This window comes from Solenopsis invicta, chromosome 3 (genome assembly GCF_016802725.1).
Source record: "Solenopsis invicta isolate M01_SB chromosome 3, UNIL_Sinv_3.0, whole genome shotgun sequence".
Classification (NCBI taxonomy): Eukaryota; Metazoa; Arthropoda; class Insecta; order Hymenoptera; family Formicidae; genus Solenopsis; species Solenopsis invicta.
In genome coordinates, this window is record NC_052666.1 from 24,785,992 (window position 1) to 24,810,319 (window position 24,328).

Sequence of the window (24,328 nt, forward strand, 5' to 3'; positions counted from 1 at the left end):
TAAAAAAGAAAAAAATCAAAAAAAAGATTAAATAAAATAATTATTTGTAAATTTTTATTTCAAACAGAAATTTTTGAGAGAAAAGTTTAAAGCTGACCAATTATACAAACCACGTTTAGACATGTTCATGAGTCGTGAGAGCATTGAGTGAATAGTATTAGTGACTGTATGACAGGTGACCGTCTAAACGTTATCTTTGATTGATTAGCTTTAGTTCTTTATATCTCAGAGCAAAAGTACTCTCTGTTTAAATAAAAATTGAATTTTTCGAGGACTTTCTTACTTATTTTTATTCGTTAATTTTAGAATACCTTGTATAAGCAAGAATATAATTCCTTATTTACATTTAAAACAATGATTGTTAAGTGAAATTAATTAGTGTTTAAATAAATAAACTATCTTAATTTTAATTTACAACTATATAATTTATACTGTCTTTTTCTGTGCACAGAAAAAAAAAGAATTTTCTTATTTTAAAAACATTATTTATTTTCAAAATATTAAATATTGAAATGAGATTATATAATGTAAAATTTATTTAATATACTTATATGAGAAAATTTTACAGTTTATTAAGAAAAATAACTAAAAAAATACTATCATCATCACACATCACAATTGTGTTCTTCAGATGACTAATAAAATGAATTAAAATAAAACTGCAACATTTCGTTGAAATCTAAGATAATCAAATTCCTTGAGGGAAATTGAATTATATAAGCAAGATTATCGACCAATCATACATAAGTAATCAATTATGTTTTTGCTTAGATATAAAACAATGATTGTTAAATAGAATCTATTAGTTTTAATTTGATATTAATTGCTGTGCTCGCGCATCAACGAACACAGATAGTAAATTCGAGAAGAAGGCGAGGCGCTTCAATAACTCGCTCGCTTTCGAATTATTTATTGTTTGCCAGCGGTAAAAATGAGCCATAAAACGATAATAATTGCGCGTGCGAACACAGGTGCGCAACTTCTCCCAGTTCATTACAAATGGATACACGCAACGTTACTAATTAATGTATCGCGGCTAAGACTCGCGCCGACATTGATGTAACATTTTAGGAAATTTTCGCAGGTGCGTAAATTTTGCTCTAATAGATTACGATAGAAAATACATGAATAAAAGTGAAAACAATCGGCGGGAAGCGCTCACGGCTATCCGCTTATAATCAGGACAAATCCGATTACATTATGATTAAGTAAATATACATAGTGTAATAATAATATGAATTATATTACACGTGTGCAATTAATTAACGTATAATGTAGAAATTTTAGACCTCTCGAGAATTGCGCGCACAAAATTTAATAAATAAAATAGCACTTTATTGCGTCAATAATACGTCCATTTTGTATTATAACTGCAATATTTGCACAAAAAGAATCTGCAGTGGGCACGCGGCAATAATTAATGTTTCGAAATATTATCGCCACAACAAAAATGCCTTAGTGCGAATATTGCACTCGATTCTACGCATTCTTGCCGGAATTTAATGACACAAGAAGAAAAATAATTCTGCTTTCGCAGCAAAACCGTCGCTGTTATTGCATATTTGATACCGGTAAAAGAGATCGAACTTCACTGCCACAATCGATGTTTTGAATTATTCGATATTATTTTAATTTTGATATACGATAAACTAGATTCTTCGAACTAAATCTTTCTTCAAATTAAAATTAAATTATTTTCATCAAGTTTTTTATTATTTACAGCCGTGGTAAAATTTACATCAGTAGGTTACATCAATAAGTTTCATTTTTTGCGTGTTTAACAAAAGGAAATTAACATGTACCATAATCTAATCATTTCCATATTAGACATAATTATTCTAGGCAAACTGCATATTAACATCGTTGATTTTAATTGGTTCCAGAAACACTTGCCGCTGATCATCAAGCGTCACCGCGCTTGATATTAATTAATTTAGAAAGTAATATTACCGTCCATTTATTAATGCTTGCCGTACGGTGTTAATTATTGAGCGGGAATCACATATATAGTTTGTGCGATGCAGTAACGTTGCAGCAACACGAAGATTGGACGTGCAATTTGACGGATATCGTCAATGCATGCACGTATTACTGGCTGTATGTCGAAGCGCGGCACGGTTAGATAGATCAATCATAGACGCGTTTATGGGATTGGGACACAACTCTCAATTCCATTTAAGAAGATCAAAAGGCATGGTTTAGCGAAGATTAAAATGTCACTTCGCCACGCGAATAATTTACATTTCGAAATAATTTTGCAAATACTTACAAACATATAGATGTTTATTTACCAGCAAATTTTGATATTTTACATACTTTAATCGCCTTTATTAATATGAGATTCAGAAGAAGGAGGGGGGAGGAAAATTTCACTAAACATTCTATTCTTGTTTTACATCTAATAAATAATAAAAATAAAATAATGAAAAATGCGCTAACATTTTTATAAGCGTTCTGAATACGGGCTTTAATAATATTTGCTGTGCGTCATCTACATAAACTGTTCACTCGATTCCTTTGTTGCTGACCCACTTCATTGATCACGCGCGAATAAGTTTTATAACGATATTTTTGAAAATCTAACTGATGTAAACGGACGTATCAGCAATTTGAAACCTGTCAATAGTGTCAATTTAATAAATTTTTAAATAAAAAGACAATAAAAGCCACTATGATTGACATAAAAACAAAAAATTTTCTTATTTTATAATTTTGAGTTCGGATGAGCGCATCGTCTAAACTATAATTAATATTAAAAACTAAAAATTGACAAGATAGCGACCTTTAAAAGTTTAAAAAAAAGAATATCTCAAAAATAATCTTTGAAAAACTGCTATTTTATTAATTGTTAGTCTTTAATATTTGTTGTAGCTTAGATAATGAATGGTCTAACATAAATTAAGAAAGTTCTTCGTTAAACCAATATTGTCGAAACTGTAAAAGATAGAAAAAAATGGTCTGAATGAAAATTGAATGGTTTGAATACTTTATAACAGCGATAAAAATTTTATGTAATTTTTCTTTAATTTTTATTAAATTAAAAAAAATTTTTTCAAATTTTTATCAACGTTATAAAGTATTTTTCAAACCATTCAACTTCATTTAGAACATTTTTTCTATTTTTTATAGTTTCGACGATATTTGCTTTAAAAAAAAATGCAGATTTTTTTCAAAGGGGTTTCATTCCCTAAAATAAAAACCGACACATATGAAAAAATACGTGTCCCTTACTTTGTTTTGTATTACAACATAATAAAGACTCGTGAAAATCAGAAGAATCGACACTTCCGTATCTTTCCTTGTTAGAATTAATGAAAAAAATATATAATTGAAGAACTAGTTTAAAAAGTATGAAATCTACACTCATTGTCAGTATTTTAATTATTTCTCCTAACGATTAATTTAAAATTATATTAATTTTACTTTATACGTGGAGCACGTTTTTACTTCAGGAAATTACACGGGATTAATAATATGCGACAAATAAAAAATTTTAGTTTCATGTCATTCATACGTATCTTCATTATTTCCATTTTATCACAATGCATTAAACGCTTTGTATTGTTATCACGTGTCTATTGCTTTCTTGATACTTAAAACTTTGTATTTGAAATGCGTGCTTCGTGTACGCACTTTATTGAAGAATAAGTTATACGTGTTCAATTGCCGCGAGGCTTGTCGCTTGTCCTCCTCGTGAACGATAGTCGTCCGTCGCGGAAACACGATCACGTAATAAACAGAGTTGCAATTTGCCAAGAGTCGGATTGACAGCTAGCCAGGTACATTTATACACGCTATAGGTTTCGCAATTTATTACACGTAACGCGTAATCCTATATTGTAATCAATGTTTTATTATAAATGATATTTGAATACGTTGAGAGCTGGGCTGAACGAGTAATTAGGAACATGCGGTAATCATTGTACAAGCTGTAAGACCATGGATTATGCAGGAAATTTAATGTACGGGATTCAGAAGCTATCACATTTCAATTACTGCTAGTTATAATTAAGTTAATTAAAGTCAATTTTGTATATTATCAATGTTAAGTATATTTACGTAACATGCGAATCGAGGGAATCTCTGTCGACAGAAGTGTCAACCCGAATAATTGCTATCTTTTATGAAACACAATAAATTTTTTTACGCACTTCCAGTGATCGTTTCTCGTAATTTCGTTTCCGTTACAGACGTTTTTCCTCTTCACTGCGTCGTTTTGATCAAAGTGCTCCGATTTTGTTTCTGACGGCGGAATGTAATTCTGACGCGTTTCCACGAAGTTACCCGCGTCACGGAATAACCTATTCGTTTCTTTGAGAAAGGAATGATATTTAAAGTACTTTGCGTATACAATTGGACGCTAAGCCGCGATCGAGTTTGCATTAATCAGGAGAGCGGGAAACTGAATTAAAACTTTAAAGCCGCACGTCTTAAATCGGGAAAATGTAGAAACAGATAACAGAGTGAGAGGTATTTGTTCAGACAAATACAATGACCAATCTCGAAGAATAAGCTTATCAAGCCACAAAGATTTAAATTGTGACTGTTAATTATAATTAATGTTACTTCTTGTTGCCAACGATACTTTTTTTCTATTTCGTTGCAAATATTTCAATTATCTGACAATAAAACATTAAAAAAAAATATAAGTCGAGTTGTGTTTTGTTCTCTCAAAGAAGGATAAAAAAATGTTCGGATCTTATTGTTCCTTGTAATTTATTTTAATAGAAAGTGATATTATGGGCCGTATAAGTATTATGGCCAGAATGTAATTATCTCTGCTATTAGATGACGAATTCTAGTAGCATATAGAATCATTTGTTTACTAGCTTGTTATTACGTAGTGGCGCTAATATGTCAATACATTATAGCCGACATTTGTTATAAAGGCATTTTTACTTTTGATTAATTCAAAATTTTTTCAAGGTATTTTAATACTTAATTAACACATACTTTCTCATTCTTTATAAATTTGATCATATTATCACGTGAATATACGTACACTTGAGCGTTTTTTTTTGTTTTTAATCTTTTATTCGGTTATATATGAGAGCTCTTATACGTACTATTGTCTCAACGAAATAGCTGTTCTATAAGATGATTGTAATTTACTTTTAATTTATAATTTACATTACATGGTATTATAGATTTTTAATACAATAAAGTCGCCTATTAGAGAATAGGTTTTTAATATGAGGTAACGAGGTTTCTGTTACATTAATAAGCGCGGACGATATCATCATAAACTTATTATTTGTTACTCTTAGGGTGAAATTTGTTTAATAGAAAATTCATTATCAGATCATGTGTGCAGTCGTAAAAAAAATTTTGAAATTGGATATTGCATGTATTTACTATAATTTGGATATAAAAATAGAAGTTAATGTACAAATTAAATAAATTATAAGTTTTTGAAAAAAGGTATCTTATAATAAGCGACTTTACCTTATTGCTATCTACATATATATGCGAAAGACTTACTTTTTGAATGAAATGATATTATTTCATTTTTTTTAAATGATTCCTCCAATTATTCTGCATATAAAAATATCAAGGCACACGCAATATGAGAAATTTAATAGCTTAAAGGATATTACATATTTTACGTCAAAACGTTACACAATAAGGCATAAAATATCTTGTAAAGTTTTAATTTTTTGATAACTTTATCTCGATACTTTTATATGCAAGCTACTTAAAGGAATTATATTAAAAGAGTTTCATAATTTTGTTTAAAAAGCGATAACTTTTATATAATTATAACTTATAAACTTTGAATAATCGATTCTTTGGAAAATTATACTATTATTCGTCTCCATTCAGACCGTATAATTTTAATATGAAACAATGTCATATTTTGAGACAAGGAATACAATAAATTCTAATAAATCTTACTTAAGGAAAAACTGTAAGATTTAAAAAATAAACTCACCCGTCTTCTAAAGGTTACATACCAAGCAAATTTCGTGTTCGTGTTATTTAATAATTGTTTCAACTATGTCAAAACCGATATATTAGTTCGAGAAGTACAGTGACACGGTATATCCATATATTCGTCGCGTAATTTAATAGAACCTCTTATTCCCCGAGAACTTTTTTATCGTCTGACGCCGCGACATCACAAGAAAAACGATCCAACTACAGCTTACACGTGAAAAAAAAGGACTCTCCAATAGCTATACATTTTTTATTGTAAGCTAAAAAGCAGGATTGCGTCATATTTTGCAAAATAGCATAGCCACTCGAAAAATGCATGCAAAACTATACTAAGTACTATACTGGGTAGCTCAAGGCTTTTAGGATGAACAAGTATCCCGAAGCACTTTGCATTTTCTTCAGAGTGTTTAGTCCGTCGAGGAATTTTGTAAAGCTGAAAGATCCCTTCGAGCTTTATAATGTAACCGAGCTGATTCGAATGAGTTAAATATTTAATTAAATTGACTGTGGGCAATCTACCGTAACGTTAAGCGAAAAGCTTACATTAAACATTCTCCGTGTTACAATATTTACTAAGACAATGAGCGCGTTAATTTAAGCGGCTTTGATTCTTTCTCCCGATTGCTATCTCAAAGCGGATTTAAATATGTAATTCGAAAGCTGTCGACTCGTCGGAGCATTTATAAATTGGTGCATCAATAAGCAGAAGCCTCAAATGCAATATCAGTTCGCTTATTACATGTTGGCAAGCAGTGATATATGACGTGTGACGTCGTAATTATGTATAACTTTCTTCCGTAAACTACTAGGAATCTGCTTGAAAGGATCGTTAATTTAATTACGTGGCGCCGGGATTATTTGAATGTTTTTCATCGCGTTCGATTTACGATAAAACTCTACATGTGTCTATTCTTAACTGTGTCCGCATGTGTGGAGACTGCATACGTGCGCAAAAACACCCACGCGATGTACGTTAACTTGTTGTACGAGCAAAAGGATACTATCCAATGTTGCTTATATCGATTCGTCCGCGATTTTCTTAACTGCGTATGTACGTACACAAAAATCACTGAATAAGTCGCCCTTATTTTTAGATTTACACTTGCATTAACGGCGGAAAAGCGGAGCGACACACTTATGAATTCATACATTTTTTAAATAAGTACATCATTTAATTATATTGAAAATTTTTTGTTTATTTACGTAAATAATAACATGGTTATTATTCGTCGCAAAACTTGTTAATTAATTAAGGTTAATAAATGAAACAAAATATATAGCGCAAATTGAGATTGAATTTTACATTTATGTATTCGTATTATCGAATATGATTTCCTTTTTTGTTTTTAAAAGATATACGAGCTGCGTTGAATTATTACGACCTTATTAACATTATGCATTTTATTGCAATTAATTTAAATGTTCACAATTTATAGTCGCCCTTAGAAGAGAACCTAAATTTATAATATAAAGGATAATATCATAAAACTCCTATTTATCAAAGTGATTATTTCTGAACAAACTCCGCGGAAAACGTTTTAGTTTAATGCGAGGCAGATGTAGCTTAATTTCTATAATATGTAAGCTAATGCTATGTCTAATTCGGTACATCTGACGTAACCCTCTTTCTTTCGACATCAATCTCATCGCATGTCGTTACGTTTATCTCGCAAGGCTTCAAAAGCTTCTTCAAGAGTTGAATAACTCTGAAAGTTATTAAAATAGAATTATGGCAAAATCGCGAGGAAATATCCACACATCAAACTTTCATGAATTTGTTAAATAATATTCTGCGTATAAAGTTTGATATACAGGTAGCTTTCACATACATGAAATTCCGTTTGAAAAAGTTTATATTATCTGAAGTTCTACTTATTATTAAGTACAGATTTAATTACTGTTTAATCATGTAGTAATTGCATACATAGCATTTTGTGTGATTTTTTCTGATTCATTAATATATATTACAATAAAATATAAAATAGTTTGATTAAATTTTAATAAAATGTATAAATTTTTACTAAAATTTGATCAAGCTATTTTATAAAATTAAAATTTTACAAATTTTATTAAAGTTTAATCAACTATAAAATTTTATGAAATATTTTCCCATGACTTTGAGAGTAAATGTTAAGAACAAATTCTCGTTGCTTATAAGATCTCTGAACAATTATAAGTAAATAACTGTTGAAGAAAAATATTACAATAAGATTTCAAAATAATAAATTACAAGTTAATTAATATTTTTTAGATCTAATTTTTATAGAAATTTGATTAAAATATATTTTTTTTAACTTTAAAATGTAAATATATATTGTTTTTACTTGTTTATTTATTGATACAGTGACCCTATCTCCTTTACTCTTCTTTCTTTAATATTTTTTGAGAGAGAATTGTGTATTGAGATAACAACGCTCTAGATACTGTAAATGGCGCGATCGATGCAGGCTGGGAATTGCCCCAACCGGATACGATCGACTTACTAGGAAAAACCTTTGATTGAGATCAATCGAATCTTCCGGGTCGGAGTGTTCCCATGCCACAAGTCCTTGTTGTCGTAAGACTTGGCAGAAGGTTGCCCGCCTACTACGTGAGACTCGATCGGCTCGTTAATATTAAATCCCGAGACGGAATCGAATATTCTAATTCGCCAAAGAATTCGAGAATGATCGGCAATTTGTGCAAGATCAACGACTCCGTCATCGGTGATTGATCAGCTGTCTTGGCATCAATCGGATTCGCCATATGTCATTTGCGCATTATTAAAATTAATTAAACGCTGTTACATTGAAGAATTTACATCGACGTCGTGATCGGGTAACGATGCAATATAAACGGTCTGTGCACCCAGCCATTGGTGATCGTTGGTCTCGGGCGTGTATCATCGTGTCACATTAATCTGCTGCTCGTGACACCACCGTACCGTGGTGAGATAAAAAAAAAAAAAATAAAGAGACGATGCCCGAAGGCGGGAAAGCTATGCGCAGCACCCGTCACGGATGTGTGTATGCTCTCGGGCAACGGCGCTCGTGTGTCTAATCCACTCGGACATCATTCGTCATCGTTTCCTCGCTCGCACCGAAATATCTCGCGTAGCATCTCCCCGTATACGCAACGGCACCTTCCGCCACTTACTTTCCCTCCGACGACGTCGCGGGCGTAGTATAAAGACGTCTATCGTAGTATATTATACACACCTGGATGACTCGCCGGTACTCGTATACAAATGGTCCTCGATTTGCGCGTTTTCGAATATCAAGAGTGGAGAGGTAAGCCAGGAAAAGTGGAAAAAACGAGACGCACACTCTCTCTCTATCTCGGTAAAGTCATTTTTAACTTTAGCGCAAATGTCGCAAATACATTTGGCATGATGCTTCCTCTCTCTTTCTCTCTCTCTCTCTCTTGGAAACCCTTTCAATAGGCCAAGTGTGGAAAAATAACCGCACGAAAAGGGTTGATTATGCGGCAGTACGTTTTCAAAAAGAGACCCTTAGTAGAACATGTGTGGCCATGAAAAATTTGCGTTTTATTCCTACTCTCATGAAGATAAAGTTATCAGAATTAAAAAGAGCGGATTAAATTCGCGAGCGGTCGATTCAACTTAGCGCGAACGTATGTTGAAGTACATTCGAAAAGAGTAAAAGGGACAGTGTATAAAATGATTACGGTTAAAGCTCGAAATAAGAGAACGCGAATTACATCATACGCAGCGGCGAAGCGTTACAGAGGAGCAAATTATTAACAGCGTAGCTACTGGGAAAAAGCGAGCAATCAGGATGCTATATATCAAAGCAGGTAAAGCGTATTCAGACGTGTATTCATACCGAGATATCTAGCGAGCATGGACCTGGCTTTGGCACGGATCTAACAGAGCGGCGTTTCAGGTTTCAGTGTGCTTTCGCCACTGTCGTAATACAGAAGCTACATGAACGAGCGGCGAGCCAGGCTAGTGATAATTCACATATATTCGCATGTTCCTTAAGCGTGACGGGGGCACGACCAGCGAAACCATCGTCAGTTTCGTGAAGAGGTATTAGCATCATAAAGGAGAGCGAGAAACGGTTTCTACAGCCGTAGAAGGCGCTCTATACCGGTTAGAGACGCTCTATGCGTTTCGGGCGTGCGTGCGTGCTCGCTCGCGTGCATTCCGCGCCTTCGCGCGCGATATATCGCGGCGTCGTGAAAATACAATCTATGTTTTTCTACTTTTCTCAACATCCTCCGACTTCCGCCGTACGCACGTCGTTTCAGTTTACTTTTCTACTGTCTTCTCGTATGGGATATTTCGTGGAGTATTAGTCGCAAATTCTTCGATCAATAAGACGAAGTAATATTTTCTTGACACAGTGAGAAAATCTTTAATTTTTGCTGAATTCATACACACATTACGACGCATATTAAATTCAACAATATTATTTGAAATTCACATTTAAGGTCTTTACGTTAGGTTAATGTTATAAATTAATATGTAGCATGTACCTTTCAAAATTACGTAGGGAGTATACTGTTTGTAAATTATTCTGCTACTTGCAAGACTGAAATTCAGCTTTTATAAAAACATAGAGAACACTAATGACCAGCAACCATCCTACAATGTCTAAATAAACTATGCGAAGTAACGAAGTAATTTGAACGGTTGCTTTTCAACGCGAATTGTATGAAACATCGTGATATTTCACCACTTCAGATATATTCCATGACCATCGTCTTTCCTTTAGTTATAATAAAATATTAGTTTTAGTTTAAAAATAGTTTCAATAAAATTTTATTTTTAAAACTTTTTATAGCAATACATAAAACTTTATAAAACTACTGTTAAAACTGAAGTTTTTCTGTAATTATTATAATTTTAATAAAATTTAGTAATTTAACAAAATTACAGTTATACTTATAATATTTTAGTTTCAGTTTAATAACAATTTTTATAAAATTTTATTTAAATATTTGTTATAATAGTATTTAGTAAATAAATAAATTTTATTTAGTAAAATTTTATTAAATAACATTTTTTAAATACAAATTTAGCAAAACAGCTATTAAAATAAAATTAAAATTTTACTGTACTAGTATAATTTTAGTAAAATTTTGTATAAAAAAAATTTAACAAAATTAATAATATTTTATTTAAATTACAACAGTAAAGTACAATTTCAGTTTCAGTTTAATAGTAGTTCAATAAAATTATATGTAAAAGTTTTTTTATAATAGCGATTAGTCAAATTTTATTGTTTATAGTTTTCATTACATTTATAAAGTTTTACTAACATTATACAGTTTATTAAAACTTCACTATAATTTAATAAAATTTTGCCAAATACTGCTATAAAATATTGCTTTAATAAAATTTTATTAAAACTACTATTTAATTAAAACTGAAATTATATTATAAATACAGAAAATTTTACCAAAGTTGTAACAAAATTCTTCATTGTTTATGTTATTTAATGATGACCGTGTATTTAAAAATAAATTTCAAGAGGAATTTCTCTGTGTATAATTTTTCTAATTGTTATTTTTTCTTTTGTGTTAATAATATATAAATGCATAATTTTTAAGTGCAATGTTATACAATTGAAAAATATGCACTTTTATTTGTTATTGTTTATTTATTATATCGTACTAACAATATTTCATTAAGCTGATTTTAATTTTAGCATTCTCTTTTTCAACAGATTTTTATATTTCAATAAAAATAATAGTGTTACAAAAAAAAAACTTCTAAAATACTATAGTTGCGTTTTTATAATGCCTTTTTCAATTGTAATTAACTAATAACATTGTAATAAAATAGTGACTAAATGAAAAGAATACTTTAATAAACGTACGTGGCATTTTAATTAAAAGTTACATGAACCTTTTGCCACGCATACATACGTATGTTATTCATGAAATTTGTAATAATCTGCAACAGCTTCATTCAAAATCGAACTCTTATTTTGGAAGCTTTACGGTTTCCACGTGAATAAAAGAGCAAAGCAATCGTTGAAAAGCTTAATTACATCATTATAAATAAATAAATAAAGTTGCGTTGTAATAATAACTTCAAATTATTTATGCAATGTTAGAAGTGTAATATTTTTTTAACAACGTAATTTAATAGCTTTTTTTTTAATAACCGTAATTTAACAGTCATTCAATTACCGTAATATATTTTACTTCTCGTATTTCTGGAATAATGCAACATTTAAATTATATAGATAATATACGAGAAGTTATTCAAGTTACATATACAGATTGTGCAGAACAGCACAATCATGTATAGTTTCTTTTGCGGATTGTGCAACGTTTTACTTTCATATTTCTACGAAACACGCAGGAATCTAATAATCATAATTGTGATCGATACTAGATTAATTCTCATGGTAATCACAGCAACATCCGGATATCGACTTCATTCCGACAATCATCTTTATCGTATCCATGTCTATCGGTTTATCTGTGCGCTATCGAGTCATACGCAAAGCCTTCGCATACTTCTGCATCATCAGCTTTCCTATATGGGAAAGTCGAAGATCGCGATCATAGAGAGAATTTTTATACCGGTATGAGTACATTTCGCTTATCTATCTTCCTCGCGATCAATCATAATCAAACTTTTCGCCTTCGCATTTCCACGTAATCGCGTAAATACGATGTACGATGAAGGAGAGCCTTTTACTCCCATAGTATAAATCATGCAAGTGGCTTGTAGATAAAATCAAAATTCCTTTAATGCATGATAAGTTTCATTGTTTCACGACGGAATATCTTGCTCATGAAAATTTCTTTTGTCTTGCAGAGATTATGGCAAAGTAACGAAGCGGTGGAAGTGTTTGGACCGATACGAGCGGTTCACCAGTACGTCGACATGCCGGAACAGTCCGCGGAATTCTATAACGAGACAACGGGCAAGTTTGAGAACGTAAATAACGATTGATATCCGTAATCTTGAAAACAAACGGGATATGCCAAACGTTGTAAATACGAAAATTGTGCAGATGTATTTTATTGTATACATAGATTCTTATCTGCATTATTTCACATTTGTGATTGTGTTCTATCACGTACTAATGTCTATGGAATGTATTGCTACGAGCGGAGAAAAAAATGAGTAACTCGATTTTGCATTTTTAGTTAATAACGTTTTAAATTTTTAATCGCTTTAGCACTATTTTTTTTTTGTTAATTAGAATTTAATTAAAAAATTTTTCACAAAGTAACTGTTCATATCTTTAGTTATTACAGTATTTCTTTTCTTCCAAGAAAACGCGCTTTGTCTTTTTCCTATCTGTACTATGAGTAGAAGAAAAAGTTGAAAAAGTGTAAAAGAGTGAAAGGAAAAATTTAAAAAGTGGAACTTATAACGTTTGGTACTCTTCAGATTCCCAATAAAGAAAGGATTTATTTGGATTTTTTTGATAGGTGCACGGCTGTGTGCCTGCGATGGGTTACAGTTTCGCAGCTGGTACAACTGACGGACCTGGCTCGTTCGCTTTCGAGCAAGGAACAACGACGCCCAATATCTTTTGGAATGCCGTACGAAACTTTTTGGCTGCTCCCACTGAAAGCGATATTCGCTGCCATAGTCCGAAACCTATTTTGTTAGCCACCGGACGGGTGAGTCTACCTTTTCCCCCAAGTACACTGAGAGAAAAGTATTAATATTTCTGATTACTCAGCGGGAAATGACTCATCGAATTGACGTTGAATCAACATCGATTAAATGTCGATTCCCATTATCATTTCTCCCTGAGTATAACTGGATGTTAAAATAATTATGGTTAGGAGATCGATTTTGTGGTTATTACTGTTATTCCTATACCGTTAGTAATAATAACGTACGATATGTTATACTAATAAGAAAATGATTACATTATTATCATAATTTAAATGTAGTTGATATCGAAAATGATTATAAATTATAGTTATTTTTGATATCAACAAAATCATTTTTTTACGTTACGCGCGCCATACACAACTTTTGATATTAAAAATTACAAATTTGCTCAATATACACATAATTCTTGATAACTGTCAAAACGCGATCTCCACGATGACAGTAACTCACGAAGTAAGTACAGAGTGAGAGCCAATCAGCATTACGGAAAAGCATCAACAATAAACTTCGAGAGATGCGCGACTATCGATTTAACATGGACTTTTTCAGATGGAAAAACAGTTCAATTATAATCAAAAAGTCAAATATATGTATATTCAAACAGTTATAAATAAAGACAAATGAACATCAAGTTCGAGTATTTCGGAAAGTTCAGATAGTTCGAACTTAAACGATCGATCTGTAGATCAATTTGTTAGTCAGACAGTTCGGATAGTGAAGAAGATTGGAAATGCAGTATGCATGAGAAAAAAAGGAGCAATTTTTCAAGAGCCCTCTCTTTTTTGCATTAATACGTTAAAAAATTTAAGGTCTCGATAATCGAAATGTCGAAGATGCTCGCATGTATGGAGCTATGTAAGATTGTAATGAGATCTAGAAGTATTGGCTGAAGTAATACTTTTCATTATTGTTAACATCAATATTTAATATTGTGATATTACTTTTTAATTTAAGAAAGTTTCAACATCGACGGTATTTTCTTCAAATCATTGAAATTAAAGTATCTTAAAAATTTTTTTTAAATCAATATCAGTCAAAATTATGCAAGATGTAAACTTTGAGAAATTAAAAGTATAGAGGTAAAGGGAGAAGCTTTGCACAGGGTCAATTATATAAAAATTTCCACATGTAACAAATCAATTCATTTCTTAAAAATCAATTGTGTCCATTATAAAATACAAATAATAGAATATTCTTTAGCGTTTGCAAGAATGCTACAAGAATTTTGCAATCTTGCACCGTGATATCTATTACACGCGATTATATATTACAATATGTGGTATCTACAATATTGAAATAATATTGCAATGCAGCCTGCAATATTGCAATCTTTCTACAATGTAACTACAAGTTTCTGCGCTGTATGGGAATTAAGATATGATATATGATTAATTGAATTTCATTGTGCGTTAGATTTTTCTCATAGATACTAATTACGAAGAAATACCAACAATAAGATTTAATCAAGTAATAAGTTACATGGGTTAAAGAGCCGTGACGGTCGTTGATATCAAATGTATACAAATAAAAACTATTCACATTCGTGTTGATAAAACTGTATTATAAATACAAACATGCGTTTTAACCTTTTTACTTCTTTACGGTCTTCTTCTAATCGAGTGACATACAATGTGATCATATCCTATCAATTATTACAAATCGGATTGGAGTTCATACATCTTTCTAATGTAAAGCTCGCGTTTCACATTTTTTAGTCTTGAAAATTTTTTAAATTTATGATGTATCTTGTTAAAAAAGATCGTACTTAGATATTCGGATTGCTGTCTGTTATATAAAAAATTTTAATTGTATTATAGAAAAGTGATAATCAAAATATCCTTACTAAATAGTTAATATTAATAAAAAAATTAATCATAATCAACAATTAGAAATGTATAAATAAAAAATTAGTTAATTAAAGGAAATTTTGAAATCATTAATATGTAGTCAATGTATAGAATAAATTAATATGTAATCAATATGTAAAATGAATTAAAATAAGATTTAATGTGAATTATCGCGTTTAGACAAGTAATAAGTCGCGATTTAGATGAAAGGAAGATGGAAATGTCAGCACTGTGTTATATGCAGCGCAATTGAACGTAACGTAATTGAACGCTTTGATTTGAAACTATTACGTCTCGGCAGGCGAGCGCACTGAATCGTCGAAATGATGATTCACTGATTTCAGATGAAACTACCCTATCTATGGCAGCCGAAAATCGTCCCGACACAAGTAGCCGTAATCGGGAACGTCGTCATTGCCGGCGTGCCCGGTGAATTCACAACAATGTCCGGAAGAAGATTGCGAGAGGCTATCAAGAAAGTCGTAAATAATGCGTCCTCCGACGAAACAGTCGTAATAGTCGCAGGGCTCTGCAATATTTACTCCGATTACATAACGACGCCCGAGGAGTATCAAGTAAATTGTGTTTATTGTTATTACTAAATATTTCCTCGAAAACTACTTTGGGGGTTTCCACGTGGAACATGACGGATTAGTTAGTGCGATTTATAATAGGAAAGAATTATTGATTGCGTATAATTTTTGAGTTATTTTTTTCCATATTTTTTGCATATTTTGCATATTTTGCATATTTCCCATTTGATTTTGCATATTTTCCCATTGATTTGTACGCAAGTAAATGTTGAAAATTGTAGCTAGATGTTTCAGATATTTCGTACTGCAATGTTTATACTCTCATCAATAACAAATTAATTTCTTGTAAAACTTTTTGTAACATGGTGCAAAAGTCAAATGATCTAAGTTGTATATATGGATTAGATTGTATTGCCTTTGAAAGTATTGAATTCATGAATTATAATCATTAAAAATATGAGGAATGGTTAACTAATATCTATTTCATTAATAATTTATAAATAAATGATTAATAAACAACTATAATGAGAAAGTAAGGACGTCACAATAAAAATTGACTGGAGTTTATTTTTGAAATTGACACTTTTATTCATATCAATTATTATTTGTAATATTGAATATTACTTATCGATTTTACTTAAATTTTAACATTATTTATTGTAATGAAAGGACCGCAGAACCTTTATGGGAAATGGCTTTCAACTAATTTTTTTTTAAATTTGATATGTTGTAGTTTTCAACACGTAGAACAAAAAAGTGTCCATGGCCCCAAGGTCCGATCACGGGTAGTTTTCGAGATACAGCACTCCAAAGTTGGACTTTTCGCTGCAATAAGATAAGAAAAGTCCAACTTTGGAGTGCTGTATCTCGTAAACTACCCGTGATAGGACCTTGAGGCCATGGACACTTTTTTGTTCTACGTGTTGAAAACTACAACATATCAAATTTTTAAAAAAATTAGCCAAAAGCCATTTTCCATAAGGATTCTGCGAGGTTCTTTGCGATGGTACTATTTAAAAAACTTAGATATATGTAAAATATTTTATGTTAAAACTTTGTTTATAAAAATATAAAAATTCAGTACAAAATTGCACGATTACATTGTAATTAGTGACATAAATTGATCAAGAACTAACATCAATTGAACCTTTTTTTAAAGTGTTGTTAGGACATACAAAATAAGATATAATCTGTTAAATTTTTGTCCGTATCACTTAGTTCTCACCGTTTCATATTTTAAATATTGCTTATATTAAGTAAAAATAATTAACATTGATGAGATATAAATTAGGTGGCCAGTATTCAGCACACACAACTTCACTTTGATATGCCGCTAATAGAAAATTCCCCCATTTTGTAGATGTTGTTCTATTTATTCTCTGATTAACTTTTTGATAAATATCAGACAAGTAGCACGTAAAAACGTCGTAATATAAATTAAGATCTACAGATTCTCTTTGCATCCCATTCATTTTTTTCTAGAACGCATTCTGCAATGCATAATGCATAATGCTCGCTGAATTATTAACTTTCAGATACAGAGATACGAAGGCGCATCGACGATTTACGGTCCGCATACGCTTACAATATACTTGAAGCAATATCGGGAGCTGGCACAGGCAGCTATTCAAGTAAGTAAATAATAAAGCATACATGTTCGCTATATGAAAAATATGCAGAAACATTATCACAATTCGAAATCGAAAAGATCTTTTTCTGTGCTGACAAGATGCGATCAGTAGATAAGAAAAATATTTCTCTGCTTAGTAACAGTGCGTTAATATTTTCATGGAAACTTTATATCATTCATCTTTTATGCGTCATCGCAGAGTCACCGATGCTTAATCATGTGCAGGATTTATATCGCGAGTATATGCTATGTTTTTATCGTAATTGCAGGGTAAATCTGTTCCACCAGGACCAGCCCCTCCGGAATTGCTGCAAAGTGGCGTGCTTACTCTTGTACCGCCCGTACTCTTCGACACCCCGCAATGGGGACGCAACTTCGGGGATGTCATCCAGCAGCCGCCGAAAGTTGCATCACCCGGTGACACAGTTTCGGCGATTTTTGTAAGTATCTTTCTTGATGTTTCCGCCTATGATTTATGTCGTTCCAAAAAAGAGAAGTATTATTCTAGTCTAGAGCGCGAAAAAAAATGTAGCCTATATTTTTGAGAATTTTTTTTTTAAGAAAACTGTTACATGAATTCTCTTCGATTTTATGCATCTACTTAATGTTAGTGAACGTAAGGGAAATATTTTGTATTTCAAATTTTTTTATAATAGTAGGCAGTATGAAATTTGTATTGACATAGTCTATTTTCCTTAAACACAAACAAAGACACTTGCTAAATTAAATTTTATTTAGGTGTGTCATATTTACTGGAGTTACTTCAAAAGGAAATAAAATTTATTGGAGTTTATGTTAATATGATTTTGAGAATAAATTGTAAATAATTATAAGAAAAAAAAATATTTTCTCCGCGTAGGCTAGAATGTTTTATCTCAAGGATTTTTTCCACAAATCGACATTCGTTTCCAAATAATAGAGAATAATAATCGATGAAGATTACAAACTGAATCAAACCTATAACAGCATCACACGGAAACGTTACGCGCAATACGACGATAATTGAATTTGTAGGTCAAGATGAAAGGGGTTGGTAGCTTGCGCAAAACACATGTGTAATTCCGTTTTGCAAATGGCAACATTGGTGCTCGCTTCGCGAGTCATTGAACGGTGAATATGCTGCGAAATGGAGCGATTACTATGTGACCCGCGCACACTGACTATCTGTAAACACCGCAATAATGAACCTTTAATGCGGCATAACCCATTGCGAATTGAACGGATTAACACCGTTGACCAAGGCCGCCTGTTGCGACAACAGGAAACTTCGTGAATTCGTGATAATATAAATTAAATCGTGGAAACTAATCGCGATGTACGATTGAATTTCCATGTAAATTCCGCGTCTATTTTCGTCTATTGTGTGTTAATATTATTGTCGGAAAAACTGACCGCATTACGCATTGATAGATCACTCTTTTATAAAGAGATAGAATGCGAAGTTAATTTTTTATCGTAATTCCCGCAAATAGTCCTGCGGTGGAATTTTCCGTGTAGCGGAAACGAAATCGCTGCTCGACACGATATTACCAACTTGACGTAAGACATCACAGCGAAAATTCGAACAAAAGAGTGCCTTACACGGCTATTTCTTGTTCGTTTATCCGTCCCTTTTTTTCCCCTTCGTTCTTCCCTTGTGAAGGCCTCAATGGCTTGTATAACATGAGTGGACAACTATAATGGATAACTATATAAATGGATACACGTTAAATGACTTCAATCCTACATTGTTTTGCGATTTTGATTATAAATTAACCAAAATTGCGCAAATAATAATATATATGTAATTACTCGATTAATTTTAGACAATAGTGACCTAATAATTATAATATAATATAAAAGACACAGATTATTAACGAAGTTATTAATTATATATTGCGTACGAATATTAGCCGTCGAACGTATTCGATAAATTAATTAATTTTACGCGTATGAGTATACATATTTACACGCATAAATGTTTGCGAAAAACGTATTGAACTGTGTAACGTCCACTTTATTTTCACTTTTTCATCAAGAAATTTCTCCAATGCGCTGCACTTCCGTTAATTCTAGTAAATCAAGGCGAGAATGATCGCCGCGTCGATCTTTCAGCGGAAATCGTCGTTTGGCGTTAATCCGTAGCACGATCCGTAGCTTTTATCGCGATTGAGTACGCAATAAAAAGCAGCGGCGACGTTTTCCCGCGCGCTCGCGTAACACTTGGAAAATAGGTTGCCTTCGGTGACGCGGTGCGAACGGATTAAGTAATCGTAAATTACCTTCTGGCTATAATTTCCGGCGACGGAGGCGCGAGATGCATCGTGAAAGCAGCGGTACAAATGAATCATAGTCCGTAACTTAACGCGCGCGAGGCCGAGAGGCTCTGTTTAGAACTTCTCCCGTTCTCGGCTTCGTATTGATCGCTTAGAGAACGTCTCTTGGCGCGCGAACGCTGGCACGCTTTCCGGTATCAACGTGCGGTATGTAAAACACGTCGCTTTACGATTCCATTCCAAATGGAGAGAACGTATTTCGAGAAACATCGAGATTCTCGTTTATCTTCGGGTAGATGAATGCGGTGCTTTCGTGCGTACGATTACAATTGAGGCGGAGCAATAATGAATCGAGAGAAAGATTTGCACAACTGTATGACGGTATTTCTGTTGCAGGTCGCCGGTCATCCCCGTAACAATTTAATGACTGAGAGTACGTTCTTATCTGTGGAGCGATTGGAGGATGATGAAGTGTGGATATCGATCGCCACGGATGCTGATTGGGAGACCAAGTAAATGTATTAAATAATGTTCTTAGCTCGGAAAAATTCTCGGAAATTTTGAGGAAAACAGTTTTTCTGATTTTTCCTTTGACGTACTTTGTTGGATCATTCTTGCTATTAAATAAAAAAAGACCGTCACCTTTATTGTTCTTTGTGTCGATGGCTTTAAGATTTTTCTCACATTCAAAAGTTTTAATAATTAAGTAATTTATCTTCAAGCGGTAACACCACTGTAGAGACTCTAAAAAAGGCTTATTTTTGATCATTTTTTACGGGAAAAGGAAAACGGTAACAAAATCCGTTTAAAGTACTTTATTCTTCATACTTTGAAGTATTAACAAAAATTTGTTTGCATTTTTGTATTACAAAATGGTGGTGACAAAGCTTGGCAACGATGGCTACTCGTTTTGGAGTGCCTTACTGGCGCACCAAAATTTGCTATAATTTTTGCTCGAGAACAAAAAACTAATTTTTTTTAAATTCTTTATGTCATTAGCTAGCGAAGAACGTACGGAAATTAAAAAATAATTTTTTTTGTAAAAATGACACAAGTTGGAAAAAAACTCATTTTTTTTGCGAAAAATTTTGCAGAAAATTGTTTAAAAAAAAAAAAAGTTTACAATGAAACGTAAAATTCATGCGTACTTCGCTGACAAGTGTATTTTAGAAGCTACAGTTAAAATTTCAAGTAAATCGGTCACGATTTATGGAAGTTATGAGTGCGGCAATCTTAAAAAAAGTGATTTCGAGAAAAACGCGTTTAAAGTTTTATGTAACAAAGATAGAAATTTTTTGTTTACCGTTAATCTACGATGCCTGCACCATACAATTGACCTTCCTTATTGCTGTTCGCCTTTTCCTGATTCCTCTTAGCCGATTTTAAAGAAAATTTACTGCAGGTAATTAATCCTCTTATTATTCTCAGAAGTATCTTCGCAAACGCTTTAAATCTGACCGAAAAGTACGGTGCTTTAAACTTCCAAAAATGGCACTTAGGGATCTTTCTTCGCTTTTAGACCTTTTGTACCTTATTTCTAAGACCTTAAAGCATCATTCAAGCAAAAAAAACACCAATTTTTTGAAAATTCTACAGTGGTGTTACCCATTAAAGTTTGCTGTCGTTAGTTTATTTCCAAATTAAAAAAAAAATTTACAAAAAAATATAGATTAATTTTTTTTCAATTTTATTTTTCCGGAAAATTAAGAATATTAGATCGTTATTACGTTTGTTTTTTTTTCTATATTTAAAAAAAAATGGAAAAACCTGATTTTTTTTTTCAATTTTATTTTCCTGGATACTTAAGAACATTAATTCTGACGTATACGTACATAATTATACATATAAGTAATGCAATTTGAAACACGAAACGCCACAATTCTGTTTCTTTTAGCCGCCTTATTTTTATCCTTTATAGCTTAATAAATCGCAATGGGATATATGTGCTTTTAGATTTCAATGGACGCGAACTAATGTGATACTGGGATCGAGTCAGGTGACCATTACGTGGGAAATCCCGCAGGACGTTACACCGGGCGAATATCGTATCAGACATAATGGTTATTATCGCTATGTCCTTGGTGACGTGTATCCTTACTACGGTGTCACCAATCAGTTTCATGTAAGTTTCGACAAGGCGTGCCACAAATACATTTATCATCATATTCACGTATTAAAGAACGATAGGCAAAGCGAATTAAAATATAGCGAATTAAATAGTTTTGCATTTTTATAAGGTAAACACCCTAATTACCGGACCTGTACCTATCTACGCCGACCTACGGACACAAAAATTATTAACAAACACAAATGCTTTTTCTTGTTATAATATTTAAATTTAATTATGATTTTAAATATTTAAAGGTTACAATGGAATTTTAATATTATAACAAAAAATCATTTCAAATTAATAATGATAAGTTTTTGTGTAAGTGTCCAAATATACGCGTAGGTACATGCCTGATTACTGGGGCATTTATCTTACGCCAAGTGAAATGTTACATAGATTATTACATCAAATAGTAGCGTACTGCATGCATAATACATCTGTATTTGTTATAATGATTACAGGTGAAAGTTCCTGCCCCGAACATCCGTCAACGTTACTATGGACACTAACGATATGCAAATTAATTAGTATACGGACACAAAATGATTGTTTCCGTTTGAAGGTTCTCGTGTACCTTTACATATACGAGATTGTACATAAAAAATATATATATGTACATAAAATATAAAATAAATTTTCTCCCTTGCCAAATAGATGTATGTTTAATGTTCGATGATCCTGTTTGTTATAGCTTACACTATTATGATTTGCATGATTATGGCAATATAATTATTCCTATTACTGATATTATTGATATCATTTTCAAATTTGACCAAAAATCCTATTATTGTGGAAAATATTGTACGATTAGTAATAAATAAGCTGCTGTACGTTTCATCACGATAAATTTTCGTAGATAAAATATTATTTTACTCCTTGAAATTTTTTTGCACAAGAACATTCGAACTCATTATACTCATTATGTAAATTTATACCCAAGAGTCGATAAGAAAATATATTGAAATTGTGGAATTTTAATAACCAATTTCCGACTTTGGTAAAACGTATACTGCCTCCATTTTCCGTTAACTTTCGTTTGATAGTAGTAATCATAAAAGATAGTAGAATCGTAAAAAAATATTTGATCATAAAAAGAAATCTTGAATTACAACTTTAGAAAAGTTCGTTTAAAAGTTGTTTGTATTTTGCGAGTAGTAATCTTGAAATTTAAAGACTTTTTCTTTGTTTTTTTGCTTTTGCACTATTTTTTTGTAGCAGTAAAAATATTTAAACCTATAAAAAAAAAATTCTAGAGCGTATTATTTTCAGTAATTCTATTATTTGAATCTGACTATCTTTTCATGAATTTTCCTTGTTGTAAAGGAGGGTTAAAAAAAGTGTCGATTTTCGTAAGTGAAATTTCAAGTAGACAGACCTTAAAAACTCATTATTTGGTCCTTAAATGACAGAAAATAACATTCGTTTGTCCAAGAAGTGATAGAAACATTATTAGAGTGGCTTAAATACAGTCAAAAGCGTTAAGCTAGCCAAAAATGTATCTATAGATACATATCTGTACTAAAGATTTTTTCCTAACGCAAGTACGAGACACGAGACGCTAAGGGACAAGTGACTAGATCCTCTGTTATAAGATCACGCTATCATTACGTATAATGCTTCCGCATAAGGCTTGACATATCTCTTTCTCTCTCTCTCTCTCTCTTTCTCTCTCCCCTCTCTCTCGTCTTAAAGCGAATGTTTGTTCAATGTCTTCCTGTACAACACCGAAATTTTTCAGAGAAATATCTTAGAAATATATTATAAAAATTGCAAAATATGTCTGCAACATTTCTTAAACAGCTCTAGAATAGAAAAATGTATGCAATTCTTGCACTTGAAATTTTATAGAAAAATTACTAAAGAAATCTATAACATTTTTATTATCAAAAAATTACTATTTAAAATGTTTAAAACCTTTTTAAAGTATTGTTAACGTTATGATCATATTAATAAGATTTTAATTAGAAGATTTTGAATTTGTAATTGCGAAAGAATTTTTTAAGGTCTATTCAGATTTCACTTGGGGAAAAAAATTAATACTTTTTTTAACATTTTTATGTAGTAATAAAATTACAATGATAGCATTACAAAGACCGTATAAGGTCTTTAATAAAGGAGGCTAATGATAGATACGCCAAACATTTTCTCTCATTAAAGACTTTATACGATCTATGTAATGTTATCACTGTAATTTTATTACTACATAAAAATGTTAAAAAATGTGTTCGTTTGTGTCTCCAAGTGAAATCTGAAGATAAACCTTAAAAAATCATTGTTTGGATCTTTAAATGACAGGAAATATAATAATAAAAGATAATAACAATATTATTTGTCCGAGGAGTAATAAGAATATTCCTGGAATGGCTTAAATATAGTCAAAAAATATATTAATCACATATACGAATAATAATTAGAAAAA

At 31.7% G+C, this 24,328-nt stretch overlaps 1 protein-coding gene across 6 annotated transcripts in view; it reads left to right on the plus strand.

The window, feature by feature from the left end:
- LOC105197211 (neutral ceramidase) overlaps window positions 1–22,564 on the plus strand; it is a 58,335-nt gene extending 35,771 nt beyond the window's left edge. For 5 of the 6 annotated variants that reach the window (XM_011163482.3, XM_039446600.1, XM_039446601.1 and 2 more), the window contains exons 8-15: window positions 12,716–12,838; window positions 13,339–13,533; window positions 15,726–15,956; window positions 17,450–17,545; window positions 17,814–17,984; window positions 20,196–20,311; window positions 21,753–21,921; window positions 22,371–22,564. In XM_011163482.3, the coding sequence (XP_011161784.2) occupies window positions 12,716–12,838; window positions 13,339–13,533; window positions 15,726–15,956; window positions 17,450–17,545; window positions 17,814–17,984; window positions 20,196–20,311; window positions 21,753–21,921; window positions 22,371–22,418 (1,149 nt within the window). In that variant the 3' untranslated portion in view covers window positions 22,419–22,564. Of the gene's footprint in view, window positions 1–12,715; window positions 12,839–13,338; window positions 13,534–15,725; window positions 15,957–17,449; window positions 17,546–17,813; window positions 17,985–20,195; window positions 20,318–21,752; window positions 21,922–22,370 lie in introns of those variants that run through there. The other variant, XM_026136842.2, reaches the window with a different exon arrangement.
- The last annotated feature ends 1,764 nt before the right edge of the window (window positions 22,565–24,328 follow it).